This window comes from Salmo salar, chromosome 01 (genome assembly GCF_965601325.2).
Source record: "Salmo salar chromosome 01, fSalSal1, whole genome shotgun sequence".
Classification (NCBI taxonomy): Eukaryota; Metazoa; Chordata; class Actinopteri; order Salmoniformes; family Salmonidae; genus Salmo; species Salmo salar.
Genome location: NC_138291.1, coordinates 151,321,539 through 151,335,598, shown reverse-complemented (window position 1 = coordinate 151,335,598; position 14,060 = coordinate 151,321,539). Strand labels below are relative to the sequence as shown.

Here is a 14,060-nt window from a genome sequence, read left to right as displayed (position 1 = left end):
TAGCCGCCGAACTCCCCTTTCCCTCTCTTGGCTAATTGAGTTTCCCTTCCGTAAAAGCACTAGTCCCATTAGCATGTTTGTTATCCTGGACTGGCTTCCTCTTTCTGCTGCGAAACACACTTTCAGCTGTAATTAAAGGTCATGAAAAAAGTTTATTTCCTTTCTGAGTCACAGAGAGGAAATCTCCTGCGAGTGACTTGCACTGAGACTCTCTAGGATTTGAACATTTGAGAGCTGGATCCAATGAAAGGATTTGATTTCACAGAGCCGACATTTGCTAACAAAGCTAAGCTAATTCCTGGGCTATTCGCTCAGGGTCTCTCAATGACAAAATGACTTCTAACTTGAGAGTTAAAGCTGTAAAGGAAAACAAAATATAATTTTTTCAACACCCCGTTCACGAAAATGGTTCGCTCTTACAGACAGTAGGCCATGGCCGTGACTTGCTATATAAATCAGGCAGACAGGCATCGAGGCATTCAGTTACTGTTCAATTGAACGTTAGAATGGGCAAAAATAGTGACCAAAGCAACTCTGAGCATGGTATGATTGTCGGTGCCAGGTGCACCGGTTCCATTATCTCAGAAACTGCTGGCCTCCTGGGCTTTTCATGCACAACAGCGTCTAGGATTTACTGAGAATGGTGCAACAAACAAAAAACATCCAGTCAGCTGCAGGGAGAATAGCAAGAATCAAGAACGCTAACCGGTGGCCCACAAACAGGCAAATAACGGTGCAGTACAACAGTGGTGTGCAGAACGATATCGCACAGCGCACAACTCGTTGATCCTTGTTACGGATGGGCTACTGCAACAGATGACCACACCAGGTTCCACTCCTATCAGCTAAAAACAAGAAGAATTGACTCCAGTGGGCATGCGATCACCAACACTGGACAATTGAGAAGTGGAAAAACATTGCCTGGTCCAACGAATCCTAGTTCCTGTTGCGTCATGCTGATGGCAGAGTCAGGATTTGGTGTAAGCAGCATGAGTCCATGGCCCCATCCTGCCTGGTGTCAACAGTACAGGCTGGTGGGGTGGTGTAATGGTGTGGGACATGTTTTCCTGGCACACGTTAGGTCCCTTGATACCAATTGAGCAACGTTTCCATGCCCCGTAGAATTCAGGCTGTTCTGGAGGCAAAGGAGGGTCCGACCCAGTACTAGATGGGTGTGCCTAATAAACTGGCCACTGAGTGTAGAGAAGGTGGTGTGAGGGTGACAGGGTATGTAGTCAAGAGCACGAGGTTAGCTGTCCAAGGTTAATGTCTCACATTTCCACAGTGGCCAGTCAGTCTCTTCCAGTAGGGTGTCATGTCAATGGCATGGATGGGTCTTCTACGGTCATATGTTGAGGATCCTTTGGCTTGTTAGGGTTAATGTCACATTCTTGACTTCCGACTTTCTCAGGAACATAAATTCAGATCTTGTCTGTTGCTGTGCACTCAAACATGACCGTAAAAGACCCATCCATGATTAAAAGAAGGTTTCTGTGCACAGCAACGGCCAAGATCTGAATTTATGTTCCTGAGAAGGTCTGAAGTCATGCATGTGACATTAAATCTGACAAGCCAAAGGATCCTCAACATATGCTTGGACTGTATATGTAGCCAATTATGCTGCTCTTACATTTGAACAGAATAGTGACTCATTAACTGTTGTCCCACTGAATACATACTGGATGTCAAACTTGACAGAAATATGCTCTCTGTGCGTTGATAAAAGGTGTCCATACTGAAAAGAACAGTGACTAATGAGCTGTTGTCTTACCTCTGGTGTGGCTTGGGCCTCTCTTGCGTCCTGTGGAGGAGCTGTGTGTGACGTGTTGAAAGTGGGCGATCTCCATGGTCGTGTTAGGACGGAAACTCTCCTTAAACCGCTGCATCAATGCCTCGACCGTCTCCTGCTTGGGGTCAAGGGCTGTGTGGGGGACAAAGCAATGAGATGTGAGATGTGTTAAAAGTTTTCACATTTCAAAAGGGTGGATACAAGCTTGAGAAAGAGACACTGGTATGTTGTAGATGCAAACAAGGTAGATTAAAGCAAATAAAACACATTTGAATGAGAGCAGGTCTATGAAAACACTTTGTTCAGTAGTTTCCTCAACTTTCATTTGTTTACTGGCTATGACTGAGGGCTTTAACGTGCAAAAGATTTGGAATTCAATGGTATACATCTGGGCAGTTACAATGTAAATTGCAAAGCCTAGTTACAGCAGATCAATTGGGCCTTATTCAATGGGCTTCCCCTCGCCGCTCTGTCGAACACTTCAGTCATCCTAGTTCAACCTCTGAAAAAATAACCGTCTTTGAATGTTGTCAAGTTTAGCATGAAGAAGCAGTTGTGTAATTCACAGCTGAAAAAGAAAATACCTCAGAAGCTTTGCCCTTTTTCAAAGTGTGTATCACCGCTGAATCAGGCTGCTGTAAGAGGCAAAGCACAAAGGACTACAGATGAGAAAAGTTGGACAAGTATCTTTCCAGTTAATCTTTCAAAATAGAGAGCTCCAGTTTACAATGGGTAATGGCATGGTTTGCATAGACCCCCTTTGAAAATCATTATGAGATGGAGCAAGTGTGGATTGCAGTGTAGCCCAGGCACATTTCTGCTTTTCTTCTACTAGGCAGAAAATCCCCAAACCCCGGGGGACTTGTATGACCCATCTAAACATGTTCTGCTCCATTTGTGCCACCGAGACAAAAAATGAGAGAGAATACTATTTCCGTTGTTTCCTCGGCACAAATCGTAACATGATCCCTAAAAAAACACAGAAGGAAGCAACTATTTATCTAGCGCCTCAATTACCAAGCGGTGTGCTGTTCCCCGATGGTTCACAATGCATCAAGAGTTCAATTAAAGTGAGATATGTAGACCTGAGAGTCTCTCGGAGGAACGATGATGCGTCTGGACAAGGGCTATTTACTCCAGTGCAGTGTGTGCAGGAGCGGAGCAGCCCAAAGTAAGCGACAGAGAAGGAGTTTGGAGATGGATGTGGCCCGGCTCACAGCGGTATAGCCCACTCCACAGACAGCGTCATTTCTCAACCTCCCCCACTCTGTCAGTCTGTCTCTCAGGTGTGCTCACATCATGAATTATTATCATACATCACTTTGCCGGGGACGCTCAGGGAATGCCAACGAGACTATAAAGTGGAGTGCTAAAATAAAAAGTTGTAGAATAAAAGTCAAATAGCGTGAGAATTTGAAGTTATGATGAAGTTGGATATTATGTTTCCTTACTTGTTGTACAATGGAAACACTGTTACATTCATGTGTATGGTTCAGTTAGTTTGTGTAAACTGACATTGTAATTTGCTTCCTCAAAAAGACAAGACTATGAACTGTCTTAGTGGTTTCGAAGTGTCTTATTGGTTTCAAGTATATATATATATTTTAATATGGACTTATATTATATAATATGAATCAGGATACCATTGTTCTTTAAAAGTACTTTTAAAACACATTTTACAGTTTCATCGCATAAAAATGATTTAATATGTGCGTTAAAATATTAATTAAAAACAAATCATATCGTGCTTTGCTCTATGTTTTCCAGTTAGACGCGCTAAAACATCATCAGAATGTGATCATGACTTTAATACAATACATTTTCTCATAACACTAGAACCGCCTGGCCTTTCAGCCTATAAGTAGCCGCTAGAGAATGTTGAGAACGTTGCTGGGCACCTCCTTTAGCATACGCATCAGATGCATATCAACCCACAAGGTGCGCAAACATAAGCACCAAGGCTTGATAAATATTGCATAAACAATGGTAAAGGATGAATTGCATGAAGAAATATTTGTGGAGATATATCAATTTCAAATCTAACAATAGTTATTTCCTTAGGTAGAAAGGATTGTTTTGTATAATTTTGTATAATTCTACAAAGTCCTCGAGAAAAACGTAAGCCTATAGCCTATTTTCGTTTCCCTTACAATAAGAAATGACAGTGTAATCCATTTGATCAACTTTATTTGTAGATTTGATTAGTAATAGAGTTAGTAATTAAAACCGTTCAGTTACAGCTTCTGACAAAGCAGAAACGAAATATGTAATAATAATATAACCAGTCAGGTGAAATGATTTGCTGTATTCCTAAACAAAAGCACCAGCGCATGAACAATTGTAACGGATCAATTGCATGAAGAAATAATTGTAGCAATATATCCATGGCAAGAAATAAAAACAGTAATTTGTTGATCGTATCGGTCCCTGTTTGTGCCCTTATGCATGAATTAATCACGTCTTCTCTTTATGCTTTGGGTCCACAGACAGTACACAGCTTTGGGGCTTTGCGTGAGCAAGCCCCACAAACAAATCGGTTGCACTGTACAGTTTTCTTTGGCCTTGTTCCGTGTGCACCTGCCGACTTGACATTGTGTCTTCTTTTTCCTGAGTTGAAGCTGTTGTGCGTGGGGAAGAGGGAGAGTAGGAGGCGCTTCTGCCCTGCGACAGTACAATCTCTGATGTGCTGCAACATCTGCATGTCACATAAACAAGGAAAACTGTAGAGTGTGCTGCCAATTTGTCTCTTTGCGTTAGCTGTAGGACCTGCTCTCTCATTACACTATTGTTCTAAATACAATCATCCTCCGTACCCTCATCATTCAGATCATTGAAATTCAATCCCCCCCTTCACCCACCTCCTCATCATTCAATTAATTCAAATTAAATTGTGAAGTCACATGCACAATTATCTGTTTCTATCTGGTTCCTATCGCCCATTCATCCATTGACAACATTCATTCAGTGAGGAGAGAGATGCATTAGCACCTGGGTACCAACGCACTTCGGCTCAAATCAAATCAAATATTATTTGTCACATGTGCCAAATACAACAGGTGTAGTAGACCTTACAGTGAAACACTTACTTACAAGCCCAACTTCTTCGGGATCAGTGTCCCGTCCACGGGACGGTTGAGCTAACATAGGCTAATGCGATTAGCATGAGGTTGTAAGTAACAAGACAATTTCCCAGGACATGGACATATCTGCTATTGGCAGAAAGCTTAAATTCTTGTTAATCTAACTGCACTGTCCAATTTACAGTAGCTATTAGAATGAAAGAATACCATTCTATAATTTGAGAAGAGTACACAGTTTTGAACATGAAAAGTTATTAATAAACAAATTAGCCACATTTGGGCAGTCTTGATACAACATTTTTGAACAGAAATACAATGGTTCATTGGATCAGTCTAAAACTTTGAACATACACTGCTGCCATCTAGTGGCCAAAATCTAAATTGCAGCTGGGCTGGAATAATACATTATGGCCTTTCTCTTGCATTTCAAAGAGGATGGTACAAAGAAATACAAATTAATGTTTTTTTTCTTTATATTATCTTTAACCAGATCTATTGTGTTATATTCTCCTACATTCCATTCACATTTCCACAAACTTCAAAGTGTTTCCTTTGAAATGGTACCAATAATATGCATATCCTTGCTTCAGGGTCTGAGTTACAGGCAGTTAGATTTGGGTAAGTCATTTTAGGGGAAAATTGAAAAAAAGGGACGGATCCTTATTAGCCAACAAGGCAGTTTTAAGAAAATCCCTAAAAAAGTAAGAGATAAGAATAACAAATAATTAAGAGCAGCAGTAAATAACAATAGTGGGGATATATACAGGGGGTACCGATACAGAGTCAATGTGTCAATGTGCGGGGGTTACCGGTGCCGAGGTAATAGAGGAAATTATGTACGTGTAGGTAGAGTTATTAATAAAGTGGCTATGCATAGATAATAACAGAGAGTAGCAGCAGCATGGGGGGCAATGCAAATAGTATGGGTCGCCATTTGATTAGGTGTTCAGGAGTCTTATGGCTTGGGGGTAGAAGCTGTTTAGAAGCCTCTTGGACGTGGACTTGGTGCTCCGGTACCGCTTGCCGTGCAGTAGCAGAGAGAACAGTCTATGACAAGGGTGGTTGGAGTATTTGACCATTTTTGGGCCTTCCTCTGACACCACCTGGTATAAAGGTCCTGGATGGCACGAAGCTTGGCCCCGGTAATGTACTGGGCCGTACACACTACCCTCTGTAGTGCCTTGCGGTCGGAGACTGAGCAGTTGCCATACCAGGCAGTGATGCAACCTGTCAGGATGCTCTTGATGGTGCAGCTGTAAAACCTTTTGAGGATCTGAGGACCCATGCCAAATCTTTTCAGTCTCCTGGGAGGGAATAGATTTTTGTTGTGGCCTCTTCATGACTATCTTGGTGTGCTTGGACCATGTTAGTTTGTTGGTGATGTGGACGCCAAGGAACTTGAATCTCTCAACCTGTTCCACTACAGCCCTGTCGATGAGAATGGGGGTGTGCTCGGTCCTCCTTTTCCTGTAGTCCACAATCATCTCCTTTGTCTTGATCACATTGAAGGAGAGGTTGTTATCCTTGCGCCACACAGTCATGTCTCTGACCTCCTCCATATAGGCTGTCTCATCGTTGTTGGTAATTGTGTCAGCAAACTTCATGATGGTGTTGGAATCGTGCCTGGCCGTGCAGTTATGAGTGAACAGGGAGTACAGGAGGGGACTGAGCACGCACCCCAGAAGGGCCCCGTGTTGAGGATCAGCGGGGCGGATGTGTTGTTACCTACCCCTACCACCTGGGGGGCGGCCCGTCAGGAAGTCCAGAATCCAGTTGCAGAGGGAGGTGTTTAGTCCCAGGGTCCTTAGCTTAGTGATGAGCCTTGAAGGCACTATGGTGTTGAACGCTGAGCTGTAGTCAATGAATAGTTTTCTTACATATGTGTTCCTTTTGTCCAGGTGTGAAAGGGCAGTGTGGAGTGCAATAGAGATTGCATCATCTGTGGATCTGTTGGTGCAGTATGAAAATTGGAGTGAGTCTAGGGTTTCTGGGATAATGGTGTTGATGTGAGCCATGACCAGCCTTTCAAAGCATTTCATGGCTACAGACGTGAGTGCTACGGGTCGGTAGTCATTTAGGCAGGTTACATTAGTGTTCTTGGGCACAGGGACTATGCTGGTCTGCTTGAAACATGCTGGTATTACAGACTCAGACAGGGAGTGGTTGAAAATGTCAGTGAAAACACTTGCCAGATGGTCAGCGCATGCTCGGCGCACACGTCCTGGTGATCCGTCTGGCCCAGCGGTCTTATGTATGTTGACCTGTTTAAAGGTCTTACTCACATCGGCTGTGGAGAGAGTGATCACACAGTCATCTGGAACAGCTGATGCTCTCATGCATGTTTCACTGTTACTTGCCTTGAAGCGAGCATATAAATTATTTAGCTAATCTGGTATGCTCATGTCACTGGGCAGCTCTCGGCTGTGCTTCCCTTTGTAGTCTGTAATAGTTTGCAAGCCGGTGTAGTACGATTCAATCTTAGTCCTGTCCTGTATTGACACTTTGCCTGTTTGATGGTTCGTCGGAGGGCATTTCGGGATTTCTTATAAGCTTCCGGGTTAGAGTCCTGCTCCTTGAAAGTGGCAGCTCAATCCTTTATCTCAGTGCGAATGTTGCCTGTAATCCATGGCTTCTGGTTGGGGTATGTACGTACAGTCACCTTGAGTCAACGTACTTATTGATAAAGCCAGTGACTGATGTGGTATACTCCTCAATGCCATCGGAAGAATCCCGGAACATATTCCAGTCTGCTAGCAAAACAGTCCTGTAGTTTAGCATCTGCTTCATCTGACCACTTTTTTTATAGACCGAGTCACTGGTGCTTCCTGCTTTAATTTTTGCTTGTAAGCAGGAGGATAGAGTTATGGTCAGATTTGTCAAATGGAGGGCGAGGGAGAGCTTTGCACGCATCTCTGTGTGTGGAGTAACGGTGGTCTAGAATGTTTTCCATCTGGTTGCACATGTGACATGCTGATATAAATGAGGTCAAACTGATTTAAGTTTCCCTGCATTAAAGTCCCTGGCCACTAGGAGTGCTGTCTCTGGATGAGCGTTTTCCTGTTTGCTTATGGCAGAATACAGCTCACTGAGTGCAGTATTAGTGCCAGCCTCTGTCTCTGGTGGTATGTAGACAGCTACGAAAAATACAGATGAAAACTCTAGGTAGATAGTGTGGTCTACAGCTTATCATGAGATACTCTACCTCAGGCGAGCAAAACCCTGAGTGTTCCTTAGATATCGTGCACCAGCTATTGTTTACAAATATGCATAGGCCCCCGTCCTGGGTCTTACCAGAGGCTGCTGTTCTGTCCTGCCGATAGAGTGTATAACCCGCCAGCTGTATGTTCTTAATGTCGCTGTTCAGCCATGACTCGGTGAAACATAAGATATTACAGTTTTTAATGTCTCGTTGGTAGAATATACGTGCTTTCAGTTTGTCCCATTTATTTTCCAGCGATTTAACATTAACTAGCAGAACGGAAGGCAAGGGTAAATTAGCCACTCATCGCCTGATCCTCACGAGGCATTCTGATCTCTTTCCGCGAAACCTACTTTTCCTTTTCCAGCGAATCACGGGGATCTGGGCCTGGTCGGGTGTCTGTAGTATATCCTTCACGTCCGACTCGTTGAAGAACAACTCCCCGTCCAATTTCAGGTAATCCCAGTTCTGATGTCCAGAAGCTCTTTTCAGTCATTAGAGACGGTAGCAGCAACATTATGTACAAAACAAGTTACGAACAACACGAAAACGCAAACCAAATATGGTTAAGAGCCGATAAGATGGTAGCCCTACCCTCCAGTGCCATCTTGCTCATTTGTCGTGGCCCCTTAAGTTAGTAATAGCTGTAAAATAAAAAATGCAAAAAAACTGCCTCAAATACTTTTCTGTTTACGATAAAAAAATCGGACAACTGAGCAATATAAAATTTAAATATTTAGGAAAAGTCAGGGCAGGAGCAGGGCGTTGCTATTTTTTTGGAAGATGTTTATTTTTTACAAAATCAATCGTCAGTGGTCATTGCCCTATGGTGGCTCTATTGCTAAACTTTTCATATGTGAGTTACAACTATCTCTAATGGTCGCCCCAGCGTGAGCTGTTTTATGCAACTGATTTCAGAATGCACTCACTGCTCTAAAATGTGATTATTACGCAACAGGCCAGTTAACACGTGCTGCCTGCTAATTATTAATACACTGTTTCAACTTGTCAATTTCAAATAATGAGTTGTATTTTCTAACAACAGTTTGAATTGAGGTGTGTTTCGCCTCCTCATTAACTGACATAGAAGTAGCCCATTACACAGTTGCGGACAATTTATGTTTGAGGCCTTACTGAGCCGGACAAACTTCCCTCTTCGAGGAGAGCCCTTGCCCATTTTTGTACGCAGAGGGCATACACCAGAGGGTGGCAGAGACCGTCCTAGAGACATTAACGACACTCAGGTGTGTCCTATTTACTCATTATGATTTCCCTGTTAAAATATGTGTGTTTTCTGTTGTCCTTTGCAGAAGATTGAATTGTTTAGTGTGCGGTCGTGTCCTGAGTGAGTTTTCGAGACACATATATTTTTTTCAAGTGTACTGTGATCCTGCAGCTACCGTTTCTCAGTAAAGTATCATGTTTATCCTTAACCTGTTGGGTCTAGGGGGCAGCATTTGCACGTCTGGATAAAAAAAATGTACCCGATTTAATCTGGTTACTAATCCTACCCAGTAACTAGAATATGCATATACTTATTATATATGGATAGAAAACACTCTAAAGTTTCCAAAACTGTTTGAATGGTGTCTGTGAGTATAACAGAACTCATTTGGCAGGCAAAACCCTGAGACATTTTCTGACAGGAAGTGGATACCTGATGTGTTGTATTGACTTTAAACCTATCCCATTGAAAAACACAGGGGTTTAGGAATATTTTGGCACTTCCTATTGCTTCCACTAGATGTCACCAGCCTTTACAAAGTGTTTTGAGTCTTCTGGAGGGAGATCTGACCGAACAAGAGCCATGGAACGGTGATGTCCCATTAGACACCTGGCGCGCTAGTTCATGTTGGGTACCCTCGTTCCAATACGTTATAAAAGACTATGCATTCGTCCACCTTGAATATTATTCATGTTCTGGTTAAAAAAGGCCCTAATGATTTATGCTATACAACGTTTGACATGTTTGAACGAACGGAAATATATTTTTTCCCCTCGTTCATGACGAGAAGTCCGGCTGGCTTACATCATGTGCTAACGAGACGGAGATTTTTGGACATAAATGATGAGCTTTTTTGAACAAAACTACATTCGTTATGGACCTGTGATACCTGGAAGTGACATCTGATGAAGAGAATCAAAGGTAATGGATTATTTACATAGTATTTTCGATTTTAGATCTCCCCAACATGACGTCTAGTCTGTATCGCAACGCGTATTTTTCTGGGCACAGTGCTCAGATTATTGCAAAGTGTGATTTCCCAGTAAGGTTATTTTTAAATCTGGCAAGTTGATTGCGTTCAAAAGATGTAAATCTATAATTCTTTAAATGACAATATAATATTTTACCAATGTTTTCTAATTTTAATTATTTAATTTGTGACGCTGACTTGACTGCCGGTTATTGGAGGGAAACGATTTCCTCAACATCAATGCCATAGTAAAACGCTGTTTTTGGATATAAATATCAACTTGATAGAACTAAAAATGCATGCATTGTCTAACATAATGTCCTAGGAGTGTCATCTGATGGAGATTGTAAAAGGTTAGTGTATCATTTTAGCTGGTTTTATGGTTTTGGTGACCCTGTCTTTGACTTGACAAAACATTACACACAACTCTTGTAAATGTACTGTCCTAACATACTCTAAATTTATGCTTTCGCCGTAAAACCTTTTTGAAATCGTAAAACGTGGTTAGATTAAGGAGATGTTTATCTTTCAAATGGTGTAACATAGTTGTATTTTTGAAAAATTTGAATTTTGACATTTATTTGGATTCAAATTTGCCGCTCTTGAAATGCACCTGCTGTTGATGGAGTGCACCACGGGTGGCACGCTAGCGTCCCACCTAGCCCCAAGAGGTTAACCACTGATTCCTCGTCTGGTCTCTTCTCTGCACCTGTGTCCAACCTCACCACATCACACACTTTTTTGGTTACTACATGACTCCACGGGTTATTTCATAGTTTTGCTGTCTTCACTAAATAGTAAAAATTAAGAAAAACTCTTGAATGAGTAGGTGTGTCCAAACTTTTGACTGGTACTGTATGTACAGAGCATAATGTATTTACAGTTTTGTTCACGTTTTCAAGTACTGGTGACAAATAATCCATTCCGATTATTGCATAGATTGTAATGGACAGCTATGATGTGTGTAAAATACTTTTAATGGTTTTACTGATTATAATGAGCTAATCCTAAACTATTTGCCAGCTATGAGTGGTGCCACGTTTGTTGACATTATACAATGCATTCTGGGTGTCACGTAAATGTCTGTCAGACCAAATGGTTCACTCATCTTTCGGGTAAACTTCCGTAAGTGAATGAAGGGAAGTGAATGATTGTAGACGACACACCCCCTTCAACATGCATACTTCAAACATATCAAACTCATCTTGTCTCCTGTTATTATCTTTGGTTGACGCGAAAAACAAACATGGCGGCCCACACAAACTACCCATCGTCAGATTACTTGTGATTTCTAGAAAGTGTTTTACTCAATTATTTCGATGTTGAGCTTACCGATGATGTGATGAATTATAAATAGTAATTGCTATTAGGTAATTAATATTGTGGTTTCTGTTAGCCGAGAGTTAACTAAATCTGACCGCTTGTGTTATGTCAGTTAGCGGTAGTCTAATGTAGCTTATATTTTCCGGTTTGGATGATTGTGTATGCTGTTGCTAGTTCTGTGAATGTCTGAACATTGCATCCAAAAATAAACTTGTCACATTCAGGACATAACTTTGTAAGGACTGTGTTCGCACAAAATGTTTTTGTGAAAAAACAGTGTGGCTAGCTCATATGCTGACTGTTGCGTCAATCGAAACTGGACTTTCGAAATAATCAAACCGATTTGAGCGTATGCTGCAGGGACCACTGTAGAATGATCACACATGTTTGTTGGTACGTGTGAAAAGGTATGCCCTCTGCCCTTTAAAGAAGGGGTGAAAAACACACTACCCTATGCACCATGTCCTTTACTCATGCCCACTTCTTAAACAAGGAGTGATGTAGCCATAAAGCAAACAGCTCACTCCTTCACGTCCACTTAAACACATAATGTACGGATTTGGCATGTTGAAACCCCAGTGGGGGGTTCCGTGAGCCTGGGAAGGCTCCATGAAATGGCTCATCTAATGATAGTGAGACGCTGTATACAGTGAGCTAGCCAGCTAGCAAGCATGCTACGCTAAGGCAGTAAATGCACTGAGAATTCCCCATTGGGCATTTGATGGTGCGGTAGGCTAATCCACGGGCCTCAGCTCAGCAAACAAAAACACAGGGTGGGCTGGGAGGGCAGCAACCACTTAAGCCCTGACTAAGGAGCAGCTCCCTGCCTGGCTGCATGATAGGAGGTTAACTAGGGCCATGCATATTGCATGGGCCCTGGGCGCTCTCTTTGTTCTATCAGGGAGGCGGAGATGCTATCCCAAACAGGCCCAGAGAGGCCCCGTTGCGCACTCCTTCAAACATACATCGCTTGTCTCTTTAGTGTGTTCGACAAATACTGACCTCTCTCTCTCACACACACACACACACACACACACACACACACACACCACACACACACACACACACACACACACACACACACACAAACACACACCCTCCCTCTGAATGGCTATTGATTATTGTCTTCTAAATGCAATCTAAATCATGCCTGTGCGCTGAGCCTCTGTCTCCCTTGTCTGTCTCTGTAGAAAGATATCATCTGAAGCCACTCCAACTGATATCACTTGAGGGAAAGATGCATGGTGTCCATTTATAATTATGTTGCTTTTTTATCTTTGCCATTATATTACAGCTAGGAATTGTTGAAACCAACAGTCAGTACAGATTTTTAATAATTCCAAAACACAAAGCTAATGGTTTTCAGCAAGAAACAAAAAGATAATAAAAAAAGTTCAACAATCAGGAATACAATTTCCTTTCTCCCTGAAAATGGTTGCTTAAGGAGGATTTGAAGATGAAGCACAGGATGTTAGTGGCACCTTAATTGAGGAGAACAGGCTCGTTCTAATGACTGGAGCGGAATAAGTGCAATGGTAACAAATATTTCAAACACATGGTTTCCATGTGTTTGATGCCGTTTCATTTGCTACTTTCCGGCCATTATTATGAGCCGTTCTCCCCTCAGCAGCCTCCTGTGAGATGTCGGTAAGGGATAGCTTATTGCAGCTAGCAGAATATGGAGGACATAAAAGATTACAGTACATGAAGTAATAGCTAGCAAAAGCACTAGGCTCTCAGAATAAAATCCCTTTTTCCTTTACTTATTTCCTTTACTTATGATACTTTCCTTTCCTTAGGACACTGTTGAAGGTACTTCTGGGAATGAAAGCCCAAGCTTGCTTCTCACTTACAGCTCAATACAAGCCAGCATCTTCCTTATCTCCCCTAGTCCCTTATCTGCAGCGACAGTGGGTTAACAGTGTGTTAGAAGCATTGGACACAACCACTAGCGCAGTGCCCTGTCCCATGAGATCTCAGTGGGTTCACACCTCCCAGCACCAGAACATAACCTTATGGAAAGGCACAAACAACAGTTGTGTGTGTGTGTGTGTGTGTGTGTGTGTGTGTGTGTGTGTGTGTGTGTGTGTGTGTGTGTGTGTGTGTGTGTGTGTGTGTGTGTGTGTGTGTGTGTGTGTGTGTTTGATTCAGGGAGTGTTGATGGCTGGTGAATCCATTCTGTGCTTGGCTGCACTTTCAGCACCCTTCAATCTTCCCTCTAGACAAAACACAGTGATTACAGCTCTGGGCCTGAAGCCTTAGGTTCTCTACTGCCAGACACAACAATGTGTTTGTTTGGGTGTGTGCAAGTATGAGACTTTGTGTGTATGTTTGTTGGTATGTATTGTCACGAACCGGCTCAAAGCCCATAACAAAAAGGAAGACAACATGGAGATAAGGAATAACAAAAATATATTTATTAATTGAAGTAACCTATATACAATTAACAATGGTGTGTGTAGTCAGTAATCAGT

The 14,060-nt window shown here is 42.3% G+C and overlaps 1 protein-coding gene across 1 annotated transcript in view; it reads right to left on the bottom strand.

Annotated features, from left to right (window-relative positions):
* Positions 1 to 14,060, bottom strand: part of LOC106565912 (astrotactin-2) — a 449,250-nt gene that overhangs the window by 283,591 nt on the left and 151,599 nt on the right. The window contains exon 4 of the mRNA XM_014133602.3: positions 1,772 to 1,921. Coding sequence (XP_013989077.2) covers positions 1,772 to 1,921 — 150 coding nt within the window. The remainder of the gene's footprint in view (positions 1 to 1,771; positions 1,922 to 14,060) is intronic.